The sequence below is a fragment of the Poecilia reticulata genome, linkage group LG4 (assembly GCF_000633615.1).
Source record: "Poecilia reticulata strain Guanapo linkage group LG4, Guppy_female_1.0+MT, whole genome shotgun sequence".
NCBI classification, from domain to species: Eukaryota; Metazoa; Chordata; class Actinopteri; order Cyprinodontiformes; family Poeciliidae; genus Poecilia; species Poecilia reticulata.
The window spans coordinates 242,329-267,632 of NC_024334.1; the positions used below are offsets into that span (position 1 = coordinate 242,329).

Below are 25,304 nucleotides of genomic sequence, written 5' to 3' on the forward strand. Positions count from 1 at the left end.
AATTACATAATTTGAATGTGTAGCTGCATTACACTAACTGTTACTGTGCCTGCTGAACGATCCCATTGCTGTTGAAATTAGTCCAAGAGTCATGCTATTGCYAATAGATCTTCTCTCTCTMTATTTCGTCCTAAACATTCTYTTAACTTTTTTTTMCCATAACTACAATTTAATTTGACTGAAGCTGATAAAGTGTTTTTGTTTGGTTGTGAAAATAGCAACGTCATAAAAAAAAACGTGTCATGGATCAAGTGCAAAAACATTTTTATAATTGAGTTTAGATTGTTGAAATTCACACCAGTATGGCTCCCGTTTTGATTAGTTGGAAGTTTGACTCCTCCATGAGAGTTTCTTTCTAATTCTCCAAACTATAATGACTCTGACTGCAATCAAATGACAAAAATGGCTTTTTAAAAAAACTAAACTACCTCCTTTRAATCTGTATCCAACAACAAAATCGCTAGCTATGTAAAGGATGCATGYTATCTGGATCCTGATGCAACAAACTTCTTTGTTTTGAGCAACTCAGTTTAAGCAGAGGGGAATATGGTTTTTTTTTTTTGCAAAGAGAAAGTGTCATTCATGTTGAAAATGCAGATAAACAAASTAAAACAAAAGCAAACATTCAGCTGTCATTTTCTAGGATATGTTATTAATTGGGATGCCCTCTCTGTGATTTTGATGAATGGCCTTGACAATAAAACATGAGCTCCATCCCAGTGGATGTCACCTAAATTTCACTGCAGAACTGCCARCTCTCAGGAAGCACAGAACCAGACATGCTTGAGTCCTGAATCCAAAGGGTGGAGTAGGAAACCAGCATGTTGATCTTCTCACTGGAAGCCAACAGTTGGTCTTGCTTGACTAACCATTTTATTTCTTGAGTCGGTATGKGTATTCAGGAGCGTAGCTGCAAGGCACCCAAAGGAAGTCTCATGAATGTTTATGTCTCTGTATGAAACAGTCTATTAAGAGAGACTGACACTCACTGCCAGGGTCAAATAAAATCTGTTTAAACGGATGGAGGGTGGACTTGCTACTTTTTCTCGTTTTACCATCACACTGCTCGTCTTAAAAAGTTCTTTTGAATATATATTTATACGTATTTTCATCATTCACACAACACTTTTATGTACTGTATTTACAGAGATTACCATAGTAACATTGTTAAGCCATGATAGTAAGTACACTTTAAACAGTAAGGAAAGTCGGACATCCGTTTGCAATACTTATGCAGTTGCAGCAAAGTTTTTTTTTGTTGKTTTTTTTTGTTTCTGCACAACCAGCAGTGTGTACAAGTCTGCATCTGCCTGGTCTCACCTTTGACCAAAGATGAACTGTGATTCTGCTCCCTGGCTGAGAGGCAGAGCTTCTCATGCATGGGTCCTYGAGCAGGWAGAGAGTGAACATACCTCTGCCCGTTTACAGGTCTGCGGTGATGACCGAGTCATTGTACATCAGCACGTCAGAGTCCGGAGTGAGAAGAGCTGCAGTTTGCGAACCGTGGTCAATCTGCATCACCCCTTTTTGGGAAACTTGTCCGTAAACCTGGCCCTGCCCTCCGCCGTTTCCYGGCATGACRCAGTGAGACAGCAGCGGCGTGTTGGCCTCGTGGTTGGAGCCCGTGGTGGAAGGCACCCCGCTGACGTGACCCGTGCTGGTGGAGCCGCTGGCACTGCTGGGCGAGCGGCTCTTAGGAGGCGGCAGGTGGTGCTGGATTACTCTAGTGGGCGGAGCCGGAGCTGCAAAGTGAGCTGGGAAGGCCGCGTACCCCGGTGGGATGGGGTATCCATTGACGGGGATGAAGCGCTGATGGGTTTGGGGCACAGCCATCGGCGTCCAGGCCGGAATCGGAGCCATCTGTCCCGGTGCAGGGATGGCCTGGGCGGGGTAGAGGTAYCCGGCGGCGGTGGCAAAGCGGGGGTTGCTGAGGTTGCTGACGGGACTGGCGCTGAGCGAGGTTGTCTGGGTGGTGGCGTTGCCTCCTCCACCAGAGGGCGTGCTGGAGCTGGCATGGGAAGACAGCCCCTCCCACGCTCGCAGGCGGCWGTGGATGTCTTTGAAGCGCGGTCGCCGTGTGGGTCCTTCCTGCCAGCATTCCGTCATCAAACCATAAAACCTGAATAACRGGAGAAATAGCTAGTTATTCCCAGTAACTACAGTCAGCAWTAAAACTTAAACAGATGTTTTTGTGGTGCAAAAAAGAAAAAGACATCTTGAATATTGTCTTGACACAAAATTGGAAAAAGTTTGCATCGGTGTTCACTGCCTGAGATCCTTTTCACCTTTTCATTTTACCATCACAAAGTATTTTTTATGGGTTTGTTGCATCACAAACCCAATTGTGACATGAGAGAAAAATGTTACATTGATTTTTTAAATAAAAATAAAAAGAGACATGCACATGTATTTGACTCCCCTTTAGAGTGACACTAAATAAAAACCTGCAGATACCATCTTATTGGTACATACATTAATCACACTACAAATCCAGCAGTTTTGACTTAGAGAATTATGAACATCAAGAAACAGAGAGAAAATGCTTTTTAAGGTGTCACGGAGGTTTATATTCTGCATTAAAAGACATTTATCCAGTTAAAATTATTTAAAAACKATCCTGATAGTTGTAAACCTTCTTGCGTGCAGATTCTACTCAATGTATCTGGACATTTCAGTCCTAATGCAGTGAACCGTTTTAACCTGTCTTCTTYTAGAAAAACAAATGTGTTTATATTTATATCATGTGTACATATGAATTTACAAAAAAAAWATCTAATCAGTGGCTGATCGATYGATGAACAAACAGATGGATGGATACAACATCTGGGACTAAATTCTGTAATTCCRAAGCCTTTTCCATTCGTATCCAGAGTTGGTAACTTCTTTTCCAGACTATTCCAAACAATGCAAGAGCCAAATGAACAGTTAGAGCTACATCATCTCATCATAATAAACTGTGCAGCAACRCACCTTGGTGGGCAATCCTCAGGGCAGGGCAGCAGCTGCCTCTTTCTCACCATCTCCATCACTTCCTGGTTGGAGAAGCCGTAGTAGGGCTGCAGGCCGTAGCTGAAGAGCTCCCACAGCACCACCCCAAAYGACCAGATGTCCGAGTCCGTGGTGAACTTCCCGTAGGCGATGGCCTCAGGGGGCATCCAGCGGATGGGCAGCATAGTCTTGGGCCGGATGCAGTAGTAGTCGGAGGAGTAGATCTCTCTGGAGAGACCCAGGTCAGAAATCTTCACATGGAGCTGCTCACCGACTAAAATGTTCCTGGCTGCGAGGTCTTTATGGATGTAGAAGTGACTGGCTAGATATTCCATCCCTGCAGAAACCTAATTAAAGAAAAAGTGCAGGTAGTTATCCATTTATTTGCCACATAGTTATTTTAAGTACCTTTAACAYGTGAAATGTGAAGGGAAGGAAAGACCAACTGTGGTAAAAGTCGAAATAACAAAATTTTTGAATTCATATAGCAATGACATTCAAAAACAAGGGAAAGTTTTATCAAGTTTTTAATTGCCTGTATCATGTTGTGTTTGCCATTCTGTTWAAGAATGACTCCAGGCATGCATAATAAAACATGCTTATTTTAATGTGTCATTTAAATCCACCTGTATGGCCATATGCAGAAAGTCTCCATGATCCAGGCTGGATTTCACAGTGCCGTCCTCGTCACTGCTGCAGCCGACATCAGAGTGYGGYGAACGCATGATCAGAAACTCGTGGAGGTCCCCTTGTGGCAGAAACTCRAACAGCATGCAGGCCGGCTGCTCCTGGGTAACCACACCGAGCAGACAGACCACGTTTGGGTGCTGAAGCTCCGTCAGCACGGTGGCCTCCTGCAACAGAAGACAGACGAGGGATCAAATTGACTGAATTTTTGTTTTTTTTAAATCTGTGTCAGGAAATTTGTACCTAATAGTTGGTCATTTGTTTCAAATTGAGATATACCACRGCTGGCTGGAGCAGGWTTTCTTTAAAAGCAGGCTCATCAACCAGTCCACCTTAAATGTTTAGTTTGAAAACTTTTTCAAGTGAACTCAACTTTTGATTAGTGATTTTATGCAGTATGAAGTATTCCTTTAATTTAGAAATAGAAATTAATAGAGGTATTGCAAAATAGATATATAAATAAAATTGAAACCACTTTCAATGGATAAGTTAACTAGAAAAGATAACATGTACGCTGAAGTGAAAAATCTCTGAGGACAGTTATTCACCTGCTGGAAGTCTGTCCAGTGCTGGGCGGTGGAAATATCCTTCAGAGTCTTAATGGCCACCAGCTGTGCCTGGTCCATGCCTGGCAGGTACAGATGACCCTTGTAGATCTTCCCCAACGTGCATTCCCCAAGCTCCTCCATGAAACGCACCGCTGACAGGGGAAGCTCTTTGGCTTTACTCTGCGAAGATGAGCGGAACGTAAAATCAACGAGTTGTAGAAAAGTGGCAGAAAAACCAGGTCATTATTTTCGGATTCTGACAGCCCAGTTCCACCAAAGTCGAAGGTGTAAAATTAAGAGGAGGAAAATAAATCTCGCAGACAATTTATAATTGCTCAAGTCCATTACATCACCACCCAATAATTCCTCTTACAGTTTTGTGAAAGCGGCGAGGGAAATTTTTGAAATCCAGCCACATTTCCTGTGATGAAAAATGTGATTTGGCTCTCAGCTTGAGCAGCATTTGGGGAAAATTAACTCCCAAGTCAGTTTACTTAAAAAATCCACAGCAGAAATAACAGAAAACACTGTTAGGTTAATCGTGCAGGCAGGCTTTGTGTGCCACATTCTTATTTTAATACGTATTGCTGTTGGTATTTACAAGCACAATACAAAAACATGGAAACAACGGCTAGAGTCTCATTTCCTGTTGCTAATGCGTTTAATTAGTCAATGTGTTGTTTTGAAAACAGCCATCATTATGTACATGTCTATAGCCAGAACATCCACCATGAATGGTCAATGAATAATGTAATAATTATGTCATATTTGTGTCACAGAAATCACACAAGATGAGGTAAACTACAGTAATAGTTTGGAAAAATGTGGAACAACCTATAAAACTCAGCAATAGCAGGTTTATGTTATTCTTATTTCTATATGTGTGTTAGTATGGACATTAATGAAATGCAGTGAGGGTAAATTGTGTCTGTGTGTGTGTGTGTGTGCGTGTGTGTGTATGAGACGGAGCTCCTCTGGGGTGTGTAAGGTTAGATTTGAGAAAAGATGCAAAGTGAGCGAAGGTTGGCAAAGATTTTTAGATTCCAGGAACTGAGTTGAATAATGAAATTCCTCTGTAAGCGTGACACACACACACTCAAACACCTACACACACACACACAGGTCAGCGTGAGCTCTGAGGGGGGTGCGATTATGTGCTGAATATTAGGAGAAAAGCAGATGTTTTCAGTTATGGGTTTGTTTCACCCCTTCTTTACTCCCACACCCAAAGCCTCAGATCCTCTTCACACCACCACAGGTTTGTGTGTGTGTGTGTGTGTGTGTGTGTGTGTGTGTGTAAAACATGTGTGTGTAAAAGAATCATTAGAGGGTATGGCCCCTTCATGACCCTGAAAAAAAAGCCTGATGAGCAGCACAGTTGCAGTTTCAAATAATGACTTAAATAAAACAGAAGAGGTTTAATTGGAAATACTTGGAGATTCCTCTGCAAAATCATTCATAACCCTTAAATATTTCACCTTATTCACACACAAACCAGAGTGTAAATGTGAAGGGGAAAGAAAAAAAAAGATTAATGTCTGTACAGTAATAAAAATCTGAAATGTACCACAGTGTGGTATGCATTTGTTTTCAGCTCTCAATTACAACTGAAGGTTTTTTGGGCCTGCTGAAGTTACACATAGCTAAAACTCAGTCTGACCACACAGGTGGGTTTCAAGATGAGATCAATAAGCGTTCAATCTGTTGTCAGTCAAAACTGTTCCATCATAGCTTCAACTGTACATTTAGAATAATTTTCTGGGTGGAAGGTGAACCTCTTGCCCAGTCTTTAGCAGCTGACAGGGTTTCTTACATGATTGCCTTCATCCATCCACCCATCATTTCTTACACATTTTCCCATCACTGCTGTGGGAAAACATCTCCACAGCTCAACGCTGCCACTACTGCATGTATCCGTGGGGGTATTGTGTTCAAGAATAGTGTTCATTTTTCTGGATGTAGGCCAAAAAGTTTAACACCTTCTTCCACACATACTGAACTTCTTATGACTCCTTCAAATATGGCTTTCTCCTTGCCAGCTTAGAGCTCAAGTCTAATAATACTTCTGTCGTCTGATTCATCCCCCTGAGCTGTGGGTCTCAGCAGCTACTCCAGAAAAACCAGTTAACCACTGGTTCACACAATTATGCACTACTGTCTGTTGGTCTATTACATACAATTCCAATAAAACATATTGGATTTAATGAGTGAATGAATTGTCTCACAAAACACAGTATGAGGATATTTGCATCTTTAAAAAACTTGCAGACCTCATCAATTTCAAACTGTTAACCAACTGATAAAGGTAATCAACATACTTGTAAAAAATGCAAAATATGAACTGGAAAGCTTATCAAATGCAAACTTGTCACAACAAATAAAATACTTCATTTCCTTTGATCTTCACGTTTTACTGATACATGTTTGAATCCAAACATACAGAGGAGTGCGTCCTTTTTTTTAGAAAGAGAAACATTTGTTCTTGCCAAAATCCCTTAAATAAACAAGCAACATTATTATACTCTGCTTATATTAGTACTTTCATTTTGACAAATTACTGTATAGATCATCTTCAACTGGTAAAAAATGCTAAGAAAATGATAAACATAGATGGAATGGCTGAGAATGGCGACCTTCAAGTTAAGGTCCTGATGTGAGCTACATAATTTTAGTGCAAATCTGATGATCTGCACGACAAAGAGTCTCTGTGAGTCAGAGAGAATAAGATGGAAAGAGAGGGTGTCAGAAGAAGAGCAAGAAGAAGATGGGATAAGTGAAAGCAGGAGTGTGAAGGGGAGCTGAGGAAAAACAGACAGTGGGAGAAAAATAAACAGAGCAAAGGAGCTGCAGCTGGACATTCCTGGACCTGCTGAGATCTGATGATAGAGATCTGAAGATTTGCCTCATGCAGGTCATTTCCACACACTGAACCTTGTAACCCCGGCATGCTGCGAGGCGTCCCAGCCAACACACAGAGTGCTGCACCGGTGTTTTGACTTCTCTAGACTGCTCTTGCAGACAAAGAGCAAAGGGGCTTTCTTTACGAGAAGTTGCAATCGGGTCCAAAAAATGCAGTTCAGGTTAAAGTACTTTATTAAATTAATGTGTGTTACTCAGACTGGGGTCTTATGATTCGTCTAAGATGTGAGAGTGGAAATCTGAAGGGCACTCCATCAGGGGTGTTCAGGGATGCAAATATTTCTTCTGAACGTAATGTCATTTAAAATGTCATTTTTAGGCACAAATAATGTAAATACACTCCAACCGTAGTAAAGGTTACACCCCAAACAGCACCCTGAAACAACAGGAAAATCTTACATCCAATCATGTTTGAATATAATTTTAGTAGATGTTTTTTTTTTCCCCTCCCAACTCCAAATAAATGAATCATAGCAGAGAAAGAGCATTTACTCAGTCGCCATGTCGTGTGTTGGGATGTGTCATACCTTTGGTTTGTAGGCAGTCGTGAGCATAGACATCTCAACATTTTGACCTCGGACCGGTTTCGGTGGACGAGCAGCTGGGGGCCTGGAAGACTTCTGGTTGTTGCGGCACACGCAGATGAAGAAGAAAAGCAAAACTATGGCCAGCGGGATCGACACACTGGGAACTAAAATCTTGAGGATATCTATGCTGCCACCTGACTTGTCTTTATGGTCTGAAAAAGAACAAAAGAAAACAGCGTTTATGGCATAACTATGCTCTATGCCAAAGTTATTCATAATGGCAATTCTGTCAATCTTTTCTTTTAGAAGTACACTCAGTACTTTTGGAACAGTTGGTGAAGCTATTGTTGTCATAAACTTTGCAAAAACTGCACATTATTCACATTTTTCCAGAGCATCTGTGTTCAGCTGCATGTCTCTTTAATAAATCCATTGAAGGAACTGTTACTACCATTAACCATGAACTTTCTTTATTTTTCTTTCTATAGATAGTACTACTTGCTCATTGCTCCATTGTTTAACCATTTTCATGTATCTGTTTGTAGGCAGAGCCACTGATACATCAGTTGATGTCATTGTTTTTGTTTACTTCCTCGATCTTGAAAGTATCCCTGTTCCATTACTGCTGCCTTATTGCTCCCTGTTTATCCTATAGAAAGTATCCCTTGCTCATTCCCTCTATTTTCAAATAAGTTTGTTCCTTGGACAAACCCAATGATGAAGTTATAGTTGACAATAACTTTGCGTAGACAGTTGATTGTTTTCCTTTCCCTGGCTCAATTCTTTGTGTTTTCTATATCGTTCTTGAATGAAGCCATTGATAAAGCACTTACTGCAAATCACTCCATGTTATTTCTACATATTGTTTCTCGTAGGATGTAACCCTCACCTAGTGCTTATGTGTTTAGTTGCATGTCTTGTTTTGAAGAAGCCAATGAAGCAACTCATGGAATTTGTTTGTAGTTGCTTTATTTTTCTTTCCCACATAAAGTACTCCTGGTCTAGACGTTTGCTAACGCTTTATAAAATCAACTAAATATCATAACATTTTATTGTGTGTATAGTATTAACCAAAATCTATATGAAAAACATTTCAAACATTTATATCCACTGATCCATCGTCTATATTCATTTATCTTTGCATGTTTTTATCTCCAGTTCTCTCTGGGTGAGAGCCCAGAAACACCCTGGACAGGTCCACCAGTCAATCACAGGGTCAGTTAAGAGCTTTTAATTGACTATGATTTCATTCTTTTTTCAAAGTTTCTGAGAAACTCTGTGTTCAGTTGAAAAATGTTTATGAAGTAAGTAATTCTACAAATGAGCAAATATATTACAGCCATAAAGAAAGGGCATATTTCAGAGATGTCGCAGAAGAAGAAGACAAAAAACAAAATGAAGAGCTTGTTTATTTTAAGCAATTAAAATGTTCTTCTCCGTGAAACTGATTTGAAAAAGTGTTTTTTTTCTTTTTTTTGCTTTAGGAATTGTGCTAAAGTGCACTGTAGTTGCTTTTTTTTGGCTTTACATAAGTACGTATTTCATACAGTGTGTCATCCTGTAGGGTGATCCATCGATTCCACCTTCCTCCTTCCAAGTATGACTTTTTTCTCTACTTAAACTCTTCCAGGTTCCCAGTAAATGAAATGCTGTTTAAATAAAGCCAAGGACTGGTAAACTGCATCAGTGAGAAGAGATCCGACTTTTAAAGCAAAAAGTGCTTTAAAATGCACAACAAAAACAAAAAGTGTGAAGAAGCAACATAAAAAGCTAGGATGATATACAACAACTATAAAATGAGAAACTTGTGCTTTCATATTCCAGTTCCTCACCACAGATTGGGATGTCGCAGAGCTCCATGCGGACAGTGTCATCCAGCGTGAAGCACCAGGGGGCTTCATGGGTTTCCCCCGGGTTGCGGCAGTAAGAATGGCCCCCGTTCAGCTCTGTGTAGCGGACAGCCAGGAAGGTGTGGCTGTGAGGATACTGCGAATTCCACGGCTGACACTGACGGCCCGATTTGGTCACGCTCACTGTCCCTCTGTAATCTGCCCCAGTGTTGTTGTAACACTTGTGACCTGGGAAGCGTAAAGGTGAGGTAATTACTCCCTGTTCCAATAACCGTTCATTTAACAAATTAGTAGTTTAAATAACATCCCAATTTAGAGCCAAGCACTTTTTATAAATACAAATGAAAGAAAACCTGCCTTTCTTTTGTTTTTTTTTTAAGTGGAAAATTAAATCTGACCAAAAAAAAAAATAGTTTTTTGGGCTCTCACAACTAGACCTTCCACGTATGCACAGACACATAGCATTTGTTAATGCCGACTTCAATTGCTGTAAACAGAAAAACAGATTATTTTCTTTATAAAAAATAAGAATATGTCAAATGTGACAGATATAATGAAGATATTTACTACAAAAATTATCAATGCAGGAAAGTGAACAGGTAAGAAAATCACAATGCTCATCACTTATCAAAAAATCTCTATTTTGGAGACAATATTGTACAATACGGGAAAATTTGTATGAGGTGGGATCACTGACAATAATCCACTAATAATAAAGCTAATTTTTTCATTTATCTAACGTTAAAAACATTTAGAGTCCCCTAAATTACATTTTCTGGATAATCTATAAAACGCTAATTTACTTGGCTGTTTTGTAAACTTTCATTTGAATGAAGTTCAACATCTGTGCTTAAGTTTTGATTATCTACTTAAGAATTCTTCAAGTAATAAGACGTTCATGTTCATATTTTGAAGGGGGTGAAGACTGAACAAGTTTGTTTCCTTTAGTCAAGGTCTCTCTCGTTTTCCCCTCTAAAACTTTGTTTCAAATAAGAAACACAAGGAAACAAAATGAAACATGGACGGTAGACAGTAGACAACAAGATAAAACAATATCTAACTTAAATTAAGTTCTATAACTTAATTTAAGTTATAGAACTTAAATTAAATGATATTGGTGCTTGAGTGCTGCAGTCTTTCAAGCAAAGATAAAAATTTAATTGAATTTAGCGTATTAGCTTCTGTTTAATACCATTTAGATGTAGTACTTTAGCATTAGCAGAATTAATGTTTATGATTAGTGCAACTAACTTTTTAATTAGTGGTGTCCACCACTATATAAATATAGCCATATCTGGTTACAAATATAGCCATATCTGGCTATATTTGTAACCAGATATAAAACTTTCCACTTGAGATTGATTAACAAAGAATGCTACAGATGCATTGATTTCTGTGGTCAACGATGAAGCAAACCAACAGAGTGGTCTTACTCTTGTTAATGGGTTCAGCCATGGGAATTCCGATCCTTAAACAGTTGGCTGCCTTTGGGCTGTCGAAGGCAGCTAGCTCGTCACAATTTGGCAGCTTTAGGCTTTTCAGTATGATGGGGTTGGAGCGGGCGATGATGTACTCCGTCTTGCATAAATCATTCTCCAGGATCTCACATTCGTCCTTACAAAGGTCCCGAGGTTTGTCGATGCCTGAGGTGCGGTCGCATGTTGGGAAGGCAAAGTGGCAAAGGGAGGGGATGGCAAACTGGGAGCAACGGTCCGACAAGTGATTGGAAGTTCCAATCATGGTGAAGGCAGCTGGAAACAAGAAAGGGAACAGTTTGAAATATTAGTATGAAAAAAGAAGGAAATTAAGACATTTAAATCTATTTTTAAAATGAAGTACGGTAGCCCATATGATATTTTAAAGATTGTCAAAAGTTTACAACAGCGTTCCTTATGGAAGCCATCCCATCCTTTTTACTGGCTTCTTCTGCTATCTATAATAATACAATACAATAATTCAGAAAAAAAACTGATGTCCACAGATGCATTTTTCAATGTGTAACTCATGGCTCTGCAGTTATTACAAGCATATGCTTTTTCTGTCGCTGCCATGACCAGTGCTATTGCTTTGTCTTGAGTAGAGAAGTCGACAAGAGAATAAAAAGTTAAGTGAAGTTGGTCACAATCCAAATGTTCCTGCTGCACATGCTGTTTGAATAAAAGTGATTATAAAGACTAATAAAGGTGACAGTTACTCCATGATGCTGAATATGTATTCCAAAGCTGAAACATATATGATTTACAGCTCTACCGTCAGCTTATTATGATACAGTGGCTACATAAATCCGCTGCATCACATGTCCTTGATGTTCTGGATTAAAGTCTGGGTTCAGACGACGGTTTGTCCGTGAACTGTTCAGGGAGTGAAGCTGACAGCTGCATGAATGTCATCAATAACATTCAAACTCAACTGCCTTCGGAGGACATGTTGCATGCAAAAAAAAGCAAAACAAAAGAGCCAAAGCGGAAACGCAGACATCTATAACAGTGTGTCTCTTTGGGCCATGTGTGCTCCATAAACAGAGAACACACAGCTGAACTCTCACTGAACTCTGAAGGCCTGCCGGCTTTCCCAGACCCAACGAACACGATTAAAAACCTCATTCACAGAAGGTTCTAGTGATATGCAGAGAAGCCAAATATAAAGATGGTTATACTTTAAAAAATTCACATCACAAGGAATTCTTTAACTTATCTTGTAGCAATGAATGCTGGGAGTTCTTTCATACTCTTGCAACTTTCTGTAGCGGCTACCTAACCAACCAACAGAGCCCTATATGTGAAGAAAACAAGCTGAAAAACTGGCTGGGAATTGGATCTTCATGGCCAATTCTCACAAAGTTAATTGCTCATAAAACATTAATGTAGGACAACTGCAAATAAAAAGTGGGGTCCATGTACTAACTAGCCAGGATGAACTGATGTCATTAGTGTATATTTGAGACACATGGGGACCCAGTAAGTTTTACCAAAATGGTTTGCTTTTAGTCAATCCTATCAGGTTCTGTGCTAATACCCCACGGTGTCGTTTAGCCTGAGCAAATCCCACATGGGGCCCTAATACATATAGTAGATATGCTAACAATTGCTTTGATAGAAATACATTTTGCTTTGTTGTTTTTGTAAATGTTGTCCTTTTCTTAATAATACACAGAGGATTTCTATTTGTTGAAAAAGTTATGCATATAGATTACAAACAATCCCATAAATCTGTGACTTACTTACATTGCAACCAAAAAGCACATGTATTTACACATGGAAAAAAAAAGTTACAACAATTACCAGCTAAACAACCCACATTGTTGGCATCTGGTTGGCAGTTGATAGGCATAGTGCAGAGCAATCCTCTTTGAAGCTGTTGCATTTGGAAGTGTTTGTGTTTCTAATGAAGCTGTTCGCAGCTGAAACCCAGCAGTCTGTCCATTCTCTGCCCACTTCAGCATTTCATTGTCAATGTGTGCTAAAAGCATTGGTGTGGATATATTTATCTAACAGACTGCGGTACACCACACGTGCATTTCTGTTTAAACTCTTAACCTAGCTACATCACCACTGGAAAATTCGCAATGTGTCAGTTTGTCCATGATATTTGCCATAGAAAGAAATGTTCATATTACTATTTCTTCATATTCAAATTGTTAAAGTAGAAAAACTATAATTTAACAGGGGAGAGGGAGGGGGGTACCTGTAGAGGAGTATAAGTGCTTTTTTAAGTGCCACTTTATCAGAAGAAGAAAACTTGGAAAATCAGGTGTGACTCAGTGGTTTAGATAGATAAACACAACCAGCTGGGTGAGACCAGGCAGAACTACAGCAGATGGCCAGCTGACCTGCCTCTGCTCCAGTCAGTGGCACAGAGAACATGACTGAGCAGAGGCCAGACAACTGATAGTAAGGTGGATCAATGAAGTATCTGTGTAGGACACACAGCAGTTAGGCAGCACCATGGATCATGCTATGGATCAGAGATAGCTGCATAGTCATTTTTGCTCTAACGGACTATGTTTATCTTGTTTGACGTCAGTCTAAGCTATAACTAAGATCTGAATGCTAGAACACTGCCTTTTCCAGCCTGGCCCTTTTTTGAACCTGTACTCCTAACTCTGATGTTCCTAATAAATGTCTAGAGAGGAATCAGCCGACTCACGTCTCTTCACTCAAAAGCGAACACAAAGTTCTTAATACTTCTGTAAAGGAAACTTTTACAGAAAGAGAAATACATTTTCTTGAGTTTATAAAATGTAATATGCTATTTTTGTCTGTCATTCTTTTAAATATCAATGGGTCCTTCCTGGTTGAATAAAGCAATACTAATAATAACAAACGATAAGTTAAATGTACTTGTAATGAATTCGGTCAAAGCAAATATGCAAACAAAACTGAATGAATAGAAATAATTCAATGCACTAAAACTGCAGCACAAGTGCATTTTTCCCACCTGTGATCTGAGTCTCAATCTCCCCCTGCATCTGCAGGGAATCGACGTAGATGGTGCGGTTTCCGATGAAACGAGCGCAGGCTATGCCTCTGTACGGCTGGCAGAATCCATCTTCATTCAGATCCACCCTGACAGCAAAACAGAGGGGAGAGGAGGATCACTTTTAAAGTCATCTGTAGTCCATTACCACATCTTTCTGGGCCACTTTAACAAACAGCAGAAGCAGATGGAAGCAGGAAGAAAAGCAGCCTGTTGAAACCACAAGGCTGCAGTGCACAGCACCACCTCTAGAGGTCAGTCCAAGGTTGACTATTAGAGCAAACCACACAGTTAGAAGAGAGGCTGGTTCTGGTTGCTGCCTTTGCTTGGCTGACGATAAGTCACAGTTCTGTCAAAGGCTGAGATTTAAAACACCCATGCATGCAAATCACAGTTCACAGCACATATGTAAACCACATTAGGAATTAATATTTGGCTGATGTCGGAGAAATGTCACTTCAGGGCGTAATTTAAAACATGTGCAGAAAGAGCAATCATGGTTTCACAAGTATTCAAATCCAGCTTCATATCGGGGTTTTTGCGCATTACACCAACTTTTTACTTCTTTTAATCTCGCTCCCCGCCACCTTCGTCTTGCTCAAAGTGGCCTGATCTCTCACCTCTCCTGTTCTATATATACATCCATGCACACTCCAACCGCATGCATCCTAGCGAGCTACTCGCTCAGCGTGAGATCACTTAGTCATGAGCTTTAAGTCATGCCATATGGGGACTTTAATACCAGGCAAAGCCACATTAAATAGTACAGGGGAGGACATGATGCCACTGGGCATAGAGGCGCATTTCTGGGGGGATGTAAAATACATCCTCATGCTTTAGACTCTACAGCTGGAATAACCAGTGGAATAATCCTGCTGAAATGAAAGGAACTGTTAAGACTAGCAAAAAGCATTCAACAATAAACATTTTCAATAATTCAACTCAAAAAATGGTTACTCATATTATGTAGATTCATTCCATTCAACTTTATACAATTATTTCTTAATATTTATGACCACAGCTAGTGAAAAAAACTCAAAATTTAGTTCTTTCCCCCTACCCTCACAGAAAGACAACAGCAGAAGACGACGTTGTTTCCCCAAATCAGTGGCTGTGCAATTGTCACATTTGAGATCTTAAGCTGCTACCCCCACGACCCGACCTTGGATAAGCGGAAGGAAATGGATGGATGGATGGATGGATGGATGGATGGATGGATGGATGGATGGATGGATGATGGATGGATGGATGGATGGATGGATGGATGGATGGATGGATGGATGGATGGATGGATGATGGATGGATGGATGGATGGATGGATGATGGATGGATGGACATCAAACACCCGAGACTCCACGTCTTTCTGCTCTTCCTATAGATTTTATTAAGTGAATACGTCTATGTTTGGTGGTTCTTGAAGAACTGATGGCACTGACTCTAGCAAATATCCTACAAACATTTAAATGGACTTAGCTGAAAAATCTTATAAAGGTAGTGGTTATTCTTTTTGACTGTGGATCTCTTTCTAATGATTTTTTCATCTACTCAACTTTGTTGTTTATAACCCAAGCAAATTTAGTTTGAAATTAATATTTTATTTTTATCATCACTTTTGAGAGGAAGTAATATTAAAGTTTTGGTGAGACCCAGATGGAGATCCGCCTTGAATATTACAGAGACTCTGTCAAGAGAGTTAACAATTAGGGTGATGGCAAAGAGGACTGTCCCATTTTCAATAAGAAACAAAAATCATGGTTGAAGGAAAAAAATATTTAGCAATATAAATCTGTCAGAGTGTTAATAAAGTTGGGTTTAGCTGTACTTCGATACAGTGTTTTGTGAAAACTTTCTTAAATCTCTTGTGGCTCTCAGTTTCTCCTGGAGAGCGTGAGTGACTGTCTGCTGGAAAACTGTTAGCTCAGCAGTTTTCCGTATGTTTGTGGAGGCTAGAAATGGCAATTACATTCATTAAATTTCCATTTTGACTGGATTTGGAAAAAATTCAAATATTTTGGAAAATCTATTTCGATATTTTCATTAACTGTAATCACCTAAATTAACAGAAATAGTTGCTTGAAACGTATCATGGTGCATGTGATGAATCTGTATCATTATTTTCACATTTTGAAATGAGTTACTGAAATACATTAACTTTGTGATGATGTTCCAACTTCTTGAGATGCACCTGTTCCTGCATTATGAGACTTTTTATAATAAAACTCAGAGTATCAAAGTCCAAGGTGCTGAATGATACATTTATACACAGAAAAATGGGAAACTTTGCAGTTTTGATGCACAAAACAAATAGATGAAACCAAATAAATCAAATTTTTCAAAGATGAAAAATTGAAGGTTCTGATCACTGGCAAGTTGGTGCATTTCACTACTATTGAATCCACAAAGATCAAAGCTGCTCTAAATGGCATCAAAACTGCAACTTAATGCACACACAAGCAAGTGCATATGGGAATCCATATGTGCAAAATCACACAAATCACACACACCGTTCTAATGACATCAAAAGGGTGTGCAAGTTCGGTGTGAGTCAGGGGTCAGTAGGTTCCCTTTCTCTGAGGAGTGTTAAGTGACTGAGAGGCCAAGGTCAGACCACCTTTACCCCTCACTGTGCACATCTTAATGGACTTTCCAGGCACAGATGAACACAATAAATATAAAAGAGCTGCTTTGTTTACTGTTGGTTAACAATATCACATTTTAAGATGGTTTTAGCAGATTATATTCTTAGAATATGGAATTTCCTACTAAAATATTGACATAAAAGTCAAATGTGTGTTGTGGTCTGTCTGCAGAAGTTTTTGTAGGCCTTCAAAAAAAGCCACAAAAGAATCCTCTCTGTAGTAAAAATATATATATTTTTCAAACTAAAAAACAGTGTGCAATAAATCTACATAGTGGGATTTACATGTTTAATAAATTCTGATTTTCATAATGATATTTGATTGACTTGTAAATGAGATGAGCCACAGTTAAAAGGATGCGAGTACAAGAAAGCACACACGTGTGCACGCATGCACAAAAATGGAGTGTCCAGGCAGCACAGAGGTCTGTGCGTCACCGAGAATGTAGGACACACACATTTATGCAAGCGGAAAGCCACACACAGACGAGTAAATGACAAGGGAGAGCAGACGATCCACCACAATTCAACAAAGTCCCTGCAATGAAATTACAACTTTGCTTGGTCCGAACATCCTTTAACTGAGGTCGGCCTGCATAAGTCACCAACACTGCCCTGTTGGACAGCATTTCCTTACTAAATCAACTTAGATTTATAATAGCCTTCATAAAAAACTGAATTTTAGCATAAAAATTTAATGTTTCAAAAAAGAAAAAGTAGATTCATTGTGAGAAATCTGAGGTTTTCGGAAAGTAAGTGTCCTTATTCTTGCATCATTTCATTGTCTGTGAGAGAGCAATCCCAAAGAAGGAAAGCCAACTGCGGTTTCTATTTGTGTAAACAGTGGATAGTTGTTTGGGGCTTTTATTTTACACACCAACGCCACAGGCCCTCTGTAGAAATGTTTTATAACCGTCAATTATAAGGAAAGCTTTTTCCTCCTAGACTTGATTTACAGTGGAAATATAAAAAGAAAGACAAGCCTTTTTGTTGAAGATGTGTAAACCAGGAACTGAAAGTCAAACAGTTTTTCCAGTCATTTTATTTGTTCAGGTATGCTAGTACTTGCTCTGCTTTTAGCGGCAGAAACTTGGAACAGTGAAGTGGATGTTGCTGTTCAGAATGATTTGACTCTACACACGAACATTGTATCAGTCATTTAGTTATGTTAGCAATCCATTAAAACATTTTCTTATGGGTTTTGTAACAGGCATCATCCAAAAATGTAAAAAAGGCCAAAAATATCTCCATTCACAAATCCCCAACAAATATTGGAGATTTGTTTTTTTTTTTACCTACATCCAAAACACTATGTGGTGAAAAAACGACCACTACAAAAACAACACACCATCAATACAGAGAAACATGGCAGCACCATGTTATGAGAACGTCTTTCTTCAAAAGAGAGAGGAGAACAGGTCAGAGTTAGTGGGAGGATAGAGCTATAACTGGACAATCCTTTCAGAGGCCTCAGAAGACTTGAGACAGGGGTGAAAGTTCAACTTCCAGCATCATGACCTCAGACTGGTTTAGTTTAAGGACATTTAAACATTAGGATACCCCAATGTTCAAACCTAAATATAATTGGTAACTGGTGATAAAAATGTTTAAATATAAGCTGAAAGATTTTTAATGTGTTTGTAAAGAGGAAAGGGTTAAAATTTCCAAATGTGCAAAACTGGTAGAGATAGAGTGTACAAGACTAACCTACAAAGTACAGATTCAATACAAATATGTGCCACAAGCTTTGGATTTAATTTGTGAAAACCTTAAAACTACACACTACTTTCTGTTGGTCTTCCATCCCTAAAATTACAATCAAATTTATGTACTGCAACGTGTCAAAATGTGAAAAAAAATGTAGGCCTTAAAACTACTTTTACATCCATTTTCTTTACACCCTTGTCCCTCAGTGGGGTCGGGAAGGGTGCTGGTGTCCATCGCCAGCTAACATTCCGGGCGAGAGGCGGGGTCACTCTGGACACGTCGCCAGTCTGTCGCAGGGCAACACAGAGACACAGGACAAACAACCATGCACACACACACTCACACCTAGGGGCAATTTTAGACAGACCAATTAACCTGACAGTCATGTTTTTGGACTGTGGGAGGAAACCGGAGTACCCTGAGAAAACCCACGCATGCACAGGGAGAACATGCAAACTCCATGCAGAAAGACGCTGGGCCGGGAATTGAACCCAGAGCCTTCTTGCTGCAAGGCAACAGCTCTACCAACTGTGCAGCCCCCACTACTTTTACAACACACTGTAAAAATAATATGACACATAGGTCTGTTTCTCTTGGCCACTCTTAGAAACAGGAAAAGCACTTCTGATCTTCAGAAGTCAGCAAATGGCTTCAGAAACACCTTTTTTTTTTTTTTTGCCAAAATCTCTCCTACAGCAACTGTCATAGCAATAATACAATGTAATTTTAACAGAGAATGTGACGACAAACCACATTTATCTTGCTCAGTGAGGCTCAACTTGTACATGTTTGGAGCAAATGTATTCAATTTAAGTCAGTTTTTCAGGTTTTCATCACTAAACTTACACAGGCTGTTTACTGTATATAATGTGGGTAGAGAGAAAAACTAAAATAATCGGGCGTAAAATGTACCCAGTCAATCCCCAAGTATGAGTTATTTGCCAAATAAAACAGATAAGCGATACCTTTATCCATAACGGTGACACGTGAGGACATAAATCCCCAAACTATGTTTCATGAAAGCTTCACACACATATGACTTTTATTCACTTCCAGATTCTAGTAGAGTATATTCAGGAGATTGTTTCAGGTCTTTTGACCTTCACTTTCCTTGCTGTATGAGAGGAAATGTATGAATAAAATAAAAGGACGCTTTGATCTCCGAGGCTACGGTTAACAGCTGATGACGGATGTAACATTGGAGGCAAAGGGAGTTACTGCTGCGAAGGTAAACGGATGAGTTGACTCCACTATTACTCATCTTCAAGGAGAAGTTGAACTCAACATCAAAGCTCAAACAACCAGAATCTTTTAAGGCTTATAATCGATCAAGATGTCAAGCCGCTCTCCACAGGAATAACCAGTGCTATAATGGCACACGTCTCCAGCTGCTGCAGTTTTTCAACAAGACAGAGGCTAATGCTAGATATAATTTTCATGTGGTTTCTCCAAAATCTTCAAACTGAACCCAAGACGGTTTTGCATCTGTGACAGTGGATTTGACTGTGTTTAAATCTCCCACTTGATCTCATTAAATAAATACCTCAAAGTGCCTGAAGCCTCCACTGTTTATTTTCAGAACCGAGGTTTTGATTATGGACGAAATCTTAAGGACATCCACTTTCGCTCCCCGGGAATATTTAAGCTGAGATAACAGGTTTGATTTGAGTCTTGGGATTTAAGGATGTGAAACTCAAAGCTCGCTGTCAGAGAGAATGCAGGAGGAACAGGATTTGAGAGGATGAAGGAGGCGAATGGGCGGATCCCGGTGACATTTTAGATGTCAGGGTTTCATTTCCAGGAGCTGCTGTGGGTGTTGAGTGAAAAGGAGATGAGCTGCCAGCAGCAGGAGCTCACAACCCTCGTTGGAGTCCAACCCTCCAGCAACATGTGCTGCAGGACTCTCGGGCTCTGCATGAATTCTTTAAGACCGATAAATTTGATTTCTTTTACACCCATAATTGTGTCAATGTGTGAAAGAAAGTAGACTTCTTTATTTCAAAAGGTATAGAGTTATGTTCAAATTCCAAACTTCTCCAGTATCAATTCATCAGAGTACTGAATGGATTGATTGACAGAAGTATGAATGGATGAAATGACCAGAGCTACATTCACAGAGCATTGCCTCAATTATGACTTTTCTTTTTTGCTGAAATCTCTTTTTTTTGCGTTCAGGAGATTATAACAAGACAAAGGAAGATAAGAAAAAAAGAGAGATGTCGTCACTGCATACTTCTAAAATTGTTATTGTCTGGCTTCATTTGTTCCAGAATTATGATGCATGTTTCACATCCATTACATAAAATTTGGACAAAATACAACATGAACAAGGTGTTCATACAGGAGACACCTTGGAAACTATTGGATATGTATCCAATTTAGTACCACATATGGAAGTGGCAAAAATCAGATTTTTTTGGGGGGAGAAAAAATAAATCAGAATTTGGCCATTCAGATAAAATAAAATGATCAAATATGGGTAAGGAAAGTTACCTGCTGTGTGAATGTAGCCAAAGCGATAAAGTCAGAAGGGCTGGAGGATGTTGGATGGATGAAGTGACTGATGGACAGACATAGATAGAAAGACAGACTGCCAAATGGACACATGCATGGCTAGAACACTTAGACAATCGGACAGGAAATCAAAAGATGAAAAGCTAATATTTTTCAATAATAACTCAAATACTTTACTTTTCCAGACTGTGTAGAAACCTTGAAAGTGTGTCTCTCCCACTCTCCATTATATAGTACAAAACATCTATCTGACCCAACTAAGTGATTTGGCTACGTTCATGCTGCTGTTTTAGGATTCGGTAACATTGTGAAGATTACCAAGAGATTTCATGGAAACTGAACAAAGGAACCAAAGCTCACATTTGAAATAATCATCTCAGGTTATTGAAAAACTGCAGGCCAATTATAGTTTCAGAATGAACCAGACTAAACACAGACAAGATGTACATCAGTGATGGATTGTTACTTATATCCAGCTATGTATGCATTCTTAGCAAAGGTTCTGCGGTGTTAATCAATCACTGAGATTCTTCTTTGTCTGCAGTGAGATGTGGTTAAAATGAAGCGTTTGCATCAAAGGAAAAGTGTTCAACAATAAATCAGACAGCATTGGCCTTCTAGATGGTGTTTAACTTGATTGAAATAATAGAATAAATACTCTGTTTCTATCAAAGGAAGCCTAAGAAAGTCGGAACAAGGCAGCTTATGAGCTGCAAACTAAGTTTTTAAAAGTTGGACACACACACTCTCAAAGCTTTCTAGGCATGAACTGTCTCTGCACTGCGAGAACTGACTGCGTGGTTCCACCGCGCAAAGATCTCTCACTGACCGGGAGCCAAAATGGCCACCAGAGGCTGAGGTTGACTGGGATCTCTGGTTGCCAGTGGCCCATGACCACACTGGGAATAAAGAACCAGTGAGGGCAACTGAGGAGCTGGCGTCAGGATACAATGGAGAAAGAGAAGGCGCTCCGGGTCCTCATGTTACTGCTGCTCAACGATGGCAACAATGGATGCTTCTGTCAAGGAGAAGGAGTTTCAGGGTGAACTAAGAAAGGAGGGAAGCCAAGGAGAGTCATATGGGATGGAGGTGATGTGTTCAGCTCTCATTTCAAAGAAGAAAAAAAACAGATCAAGCCTGACGGAAAGTTCTTTATGTAATTGCTCTGAAATCCCAATTTTTCTTGGATTACAATATGAATGTTCAGTTTGACTTATGTATCTGTCAGAGCTACTGCACAGCTGCCAATTCTTCCAAAGCATTGAGATGAAGGAATCAACTCTTCTGGAAAACTTCGACAATATCAAAAAACACTCAGAAAACAGCTGAAAAAAGTCATAAAAGTGGACCTCAGATTATCTCAGTGCTGAGTTCACAGTTGTGTTATGTTCTTTTTTTGTTCCCGTTACTTGGTTCAAACTGGCATCAGATAGATGATTTCCACAATTATAATGTTATCAGTTTTAAGGAAGCGTATTGCATACATAATTTGTAGTTGTGGCATTTCCAGATAAGTTGATGAATCTGTAAGAAAATGTCATTTTTTCCAGAGAAGTTGTTACAGACAGGCACAGTTTTACTATTTGCAGGAGCAAAAGTGTAACGTTTAGACTCGAATGTCCCTGGTAAACCTTTATTTCGTTTTTACGTCAGTTATTGGGACTCAAATTCAGACCTAATCCTAAACACTGCACCAAACTGACTCAAATTTATTTGACGTGTTGAACTTTGTTTCAGGAGAAGAACTTTGCCCACACAGGCAGAAAGTCATAACCGAGCATGAAGTTAAGAGCTTTTAATAAAAGGCTGGCTGCATACTTTGTAATTCAGCACACAGGAAAAGATTCGAACATCAATCCCGTCACTCCTCACAAAAACTCCTGACCTGGTGACATCACTTCCCCAGAGGACTGCGGGAAATCAGAGATGAGCCAGTGAGAAAGCACAGCGTAGGGTTTGGGGAGAGGAAGGGAAGCAGATGAGCCTGTCAATTAAGACAGGAGGTGACATGTGCTGCCAAAAAAACAACATTCTGTGATGCAGCGTCCTGCGAAAGTATTCGTAACCCTTGAACTTTTTCACACTTTGCCAAATTACACCCAACAATCTTCATTCTAAATTAACTGTGACAACAAGTACTGCATATTGTGGAGAGGAAAGAAAATGGTGCATCTTTATTGGTATGTAACCAACTTTTGCCTTAATTAGAGCTGCAAGCTGTTTCCCTCCCAGCATGCCTAGGTGGGTCCCATGTCGGGAAAAGGAGGGCAGACAATATGGGTCCCATATGGGTTTGTCCGCGGGTTCCACGATGGCCCCACACGGGTTAGCCCATGTAGGGCCACAGCCCACATGGGCCCTATATGGTGCTGGGCCCACATGGGTTTGTCCATTTAGGGCCCATGTAGGACCCATGTAGGCTGTGGCCCTACATGGGAAAAACCATGTGGGGCCATCGTGGAACTGGCGGACAAACCCATATGGGACCCATATATCAGCCCTCCTTTCCCCCACATGGGGCCCACCTAGGCATGCTGGCAGGGGCACAGATTGGGGTTCAGATTAAGTGGAGAGCTTCTGTAAACAGAAACTTTCAAATCTCTCCACAGATTCTCAATTACATGTAGGTTTGAAAAGTAATTCTCCAATTCCAACCTTTCTACAGTATAATCTACTGTCTGTATGTTTAGGGTCATTGTCTTGTTGGAACCTCCGTCCAAATCTCAAGTCTTCCAGCTTCCTTGTCAATGAGAAAAAAATACACCTTCACATCATAATGCTGCCACTACCACGTTTCACATAGGGAATGGTGTGTTCTGTGTTATTTTTTTGCCTTTGCATGTCGGTCAAAATGTTAAATTCTGGTTTAAGCTGAGCAGAGCAGCTTTGTTTACAAGTTCGCTGTGACCCCTGCAAAAGTTCAAGGTGTATGAATACTTCTGGCACTGAGCAGACAAATGGAGCACAATAGTCGTATTGTTGGATTCACAAATGGCAACATGAATGAAAACAGGAAGAAACAAACGTTTGCTTTGACTTATTCTATTTACTCTAGAAAATACTAAGGTATGCCAAAAAGAAAAATGTAATTAAATATATAAAAAAAAATGAAATAACTGAAGACATTGTTAGTTTGTCGATAAGAATTTCATTCAAATATGCAAGTGGGAGTAAAAGCTAGGAATATGAAGATTTTACCTTTCATTGACAATTCAAATTGTTTTCCAATTTTATTACAGTAAAAGTTCCTTCCCTTAAAAAATGTTTGTTACTGACAGCCTTCCTTCCTTCAACTCTGTGCTGCTTGCAACATCAGTGTGGAAATATTAACAGGAAAATAAAGTAAAGTAACACAAGCAAAATCAAACCACAATTGCCTAAAGCAAAGATGTGTCGAGTTTAGACGCCCTCCTCCCTTCCAAAACACAAACACACAAAGTTTATAGTGTAATTTACAAGGGTTTGTTGCAGAGATCACAGATCACAATCTGAGCACACACAAGGAAAAAGACAGGAGGACACATGTTTCGGCTGAGTGGCTGCTGAGCAGACATCAAGGGCGTGAAGATGCATGTTTTAACATGAGCGCGGCTTCCTGGTAAAAGTACAATAATCCATGAAGAGAGTGATTAAGAGATGCTAAAGACAGGCTCTGTGGTGAAGCAAAACACTACTATGCTAAGAAGCTCATAAATAATCCCTCTCTACACACGCCGCTGTCAGAAATGTCTAAAGGACACAGAAAACAAACAGAATAGGCTTATGTTTTTGTAAAATATCAAAACACATCCATCCGGTAGTTAAACAATGTTGCTAATCAGCTGTTGACATCAGATTGTTTTCACTTTCAGCATTTGGCACAATCCTTTATGTACTAATGTGGCCAGTAGCTACAATAGTTATTTATCACCGTTAATATGGAAAACAGACTGAGAAAAATATAAAAAGACATTCAATAAGTTAAGACCCGCAGTCAGACATTTACATGCATAAAAATGACAAACGGTTCGGAACATTCCCAACGAACGTGCCCATGCAGGACTCCATGCGGTTTCACACTGGGATACCCACAGCGGCACCCTGAATGACTGCAGAAAGGTGGCTTCATGGTGGAGCCAAAATATTATCCTAAATGAGGCTTTATGTTATTTTGTGTCAGTCCTCCGAACCGGAGAAACAGGCAGATCAGGATGGTCCCACCTGGGCTCTATTCTGTAGCTCTATTTAGGCCCTAGTCAGGGATGGATACATTTTACTCCAATAACCTGAGTTGGCATTTGAATGTGCTTGGAGAAAAAAACCAATCTGGAGAAATAACTTTGGACTTTCACAGTGAAGTCCACTTGTGTCTAACGTTTGGTACCAGGGCGCCTACAGATGTATTATCCCATATGGGTCCTACATTGTGGTTTCAACAGGTTTTGGCTAACAGACCACCATAGCCTATATA

The 25,304-nt window shown here is 39.8% G+C and overlaps 1 protein-coding gene across 1 annotated transcript in view; it reads right to left on the bottom strand.

The window, feature by feature from the left end:
* Positions 1-6: 6 nt before the first annotated feature.
* Positions 7-25,304, bottom strand: part of ror1 (receptor tyrosine kinase-like orphan receptor 1) — a 139,800-nt gene continuing 114,502 nt past the window's right edge. Inside the window, exons 5-12 of the mRNA XM_008406160.2 lie at positions 13,957-14,084; positions 10,953-11,270; positions 9,502-9,747; positions 7,670-7,881; positions 4,224-4,403; positions 3,615-3,842; positions 2,971-3,335; positions 7-2,119 (exon numbers count right to left, since the gene is read on the bottom strand). Of these exons, the coding sequence (XP_008404382.1) occupies positions 1,423-2,119; positions 2,971-3,335; positions 3,615-3,842; positions 4,224-4,403; positions 7,670-7,881; positions 9,502-9,747; positions 10,953-11,270; positions 13,957-14,084 (2,374 nt within the window). The 3' untranslated portion in view covers positions 7-1,422. The remainder of the gene's footprint in view (positions 2,120-2,970; positions 3,336-3,614; positions 3,843-4,223; positions 4,404-7,669; positions 7,882-9,501; positions 9,748-10,952; positions 11,271-13,956; positions 14,085-25,304) is intronic.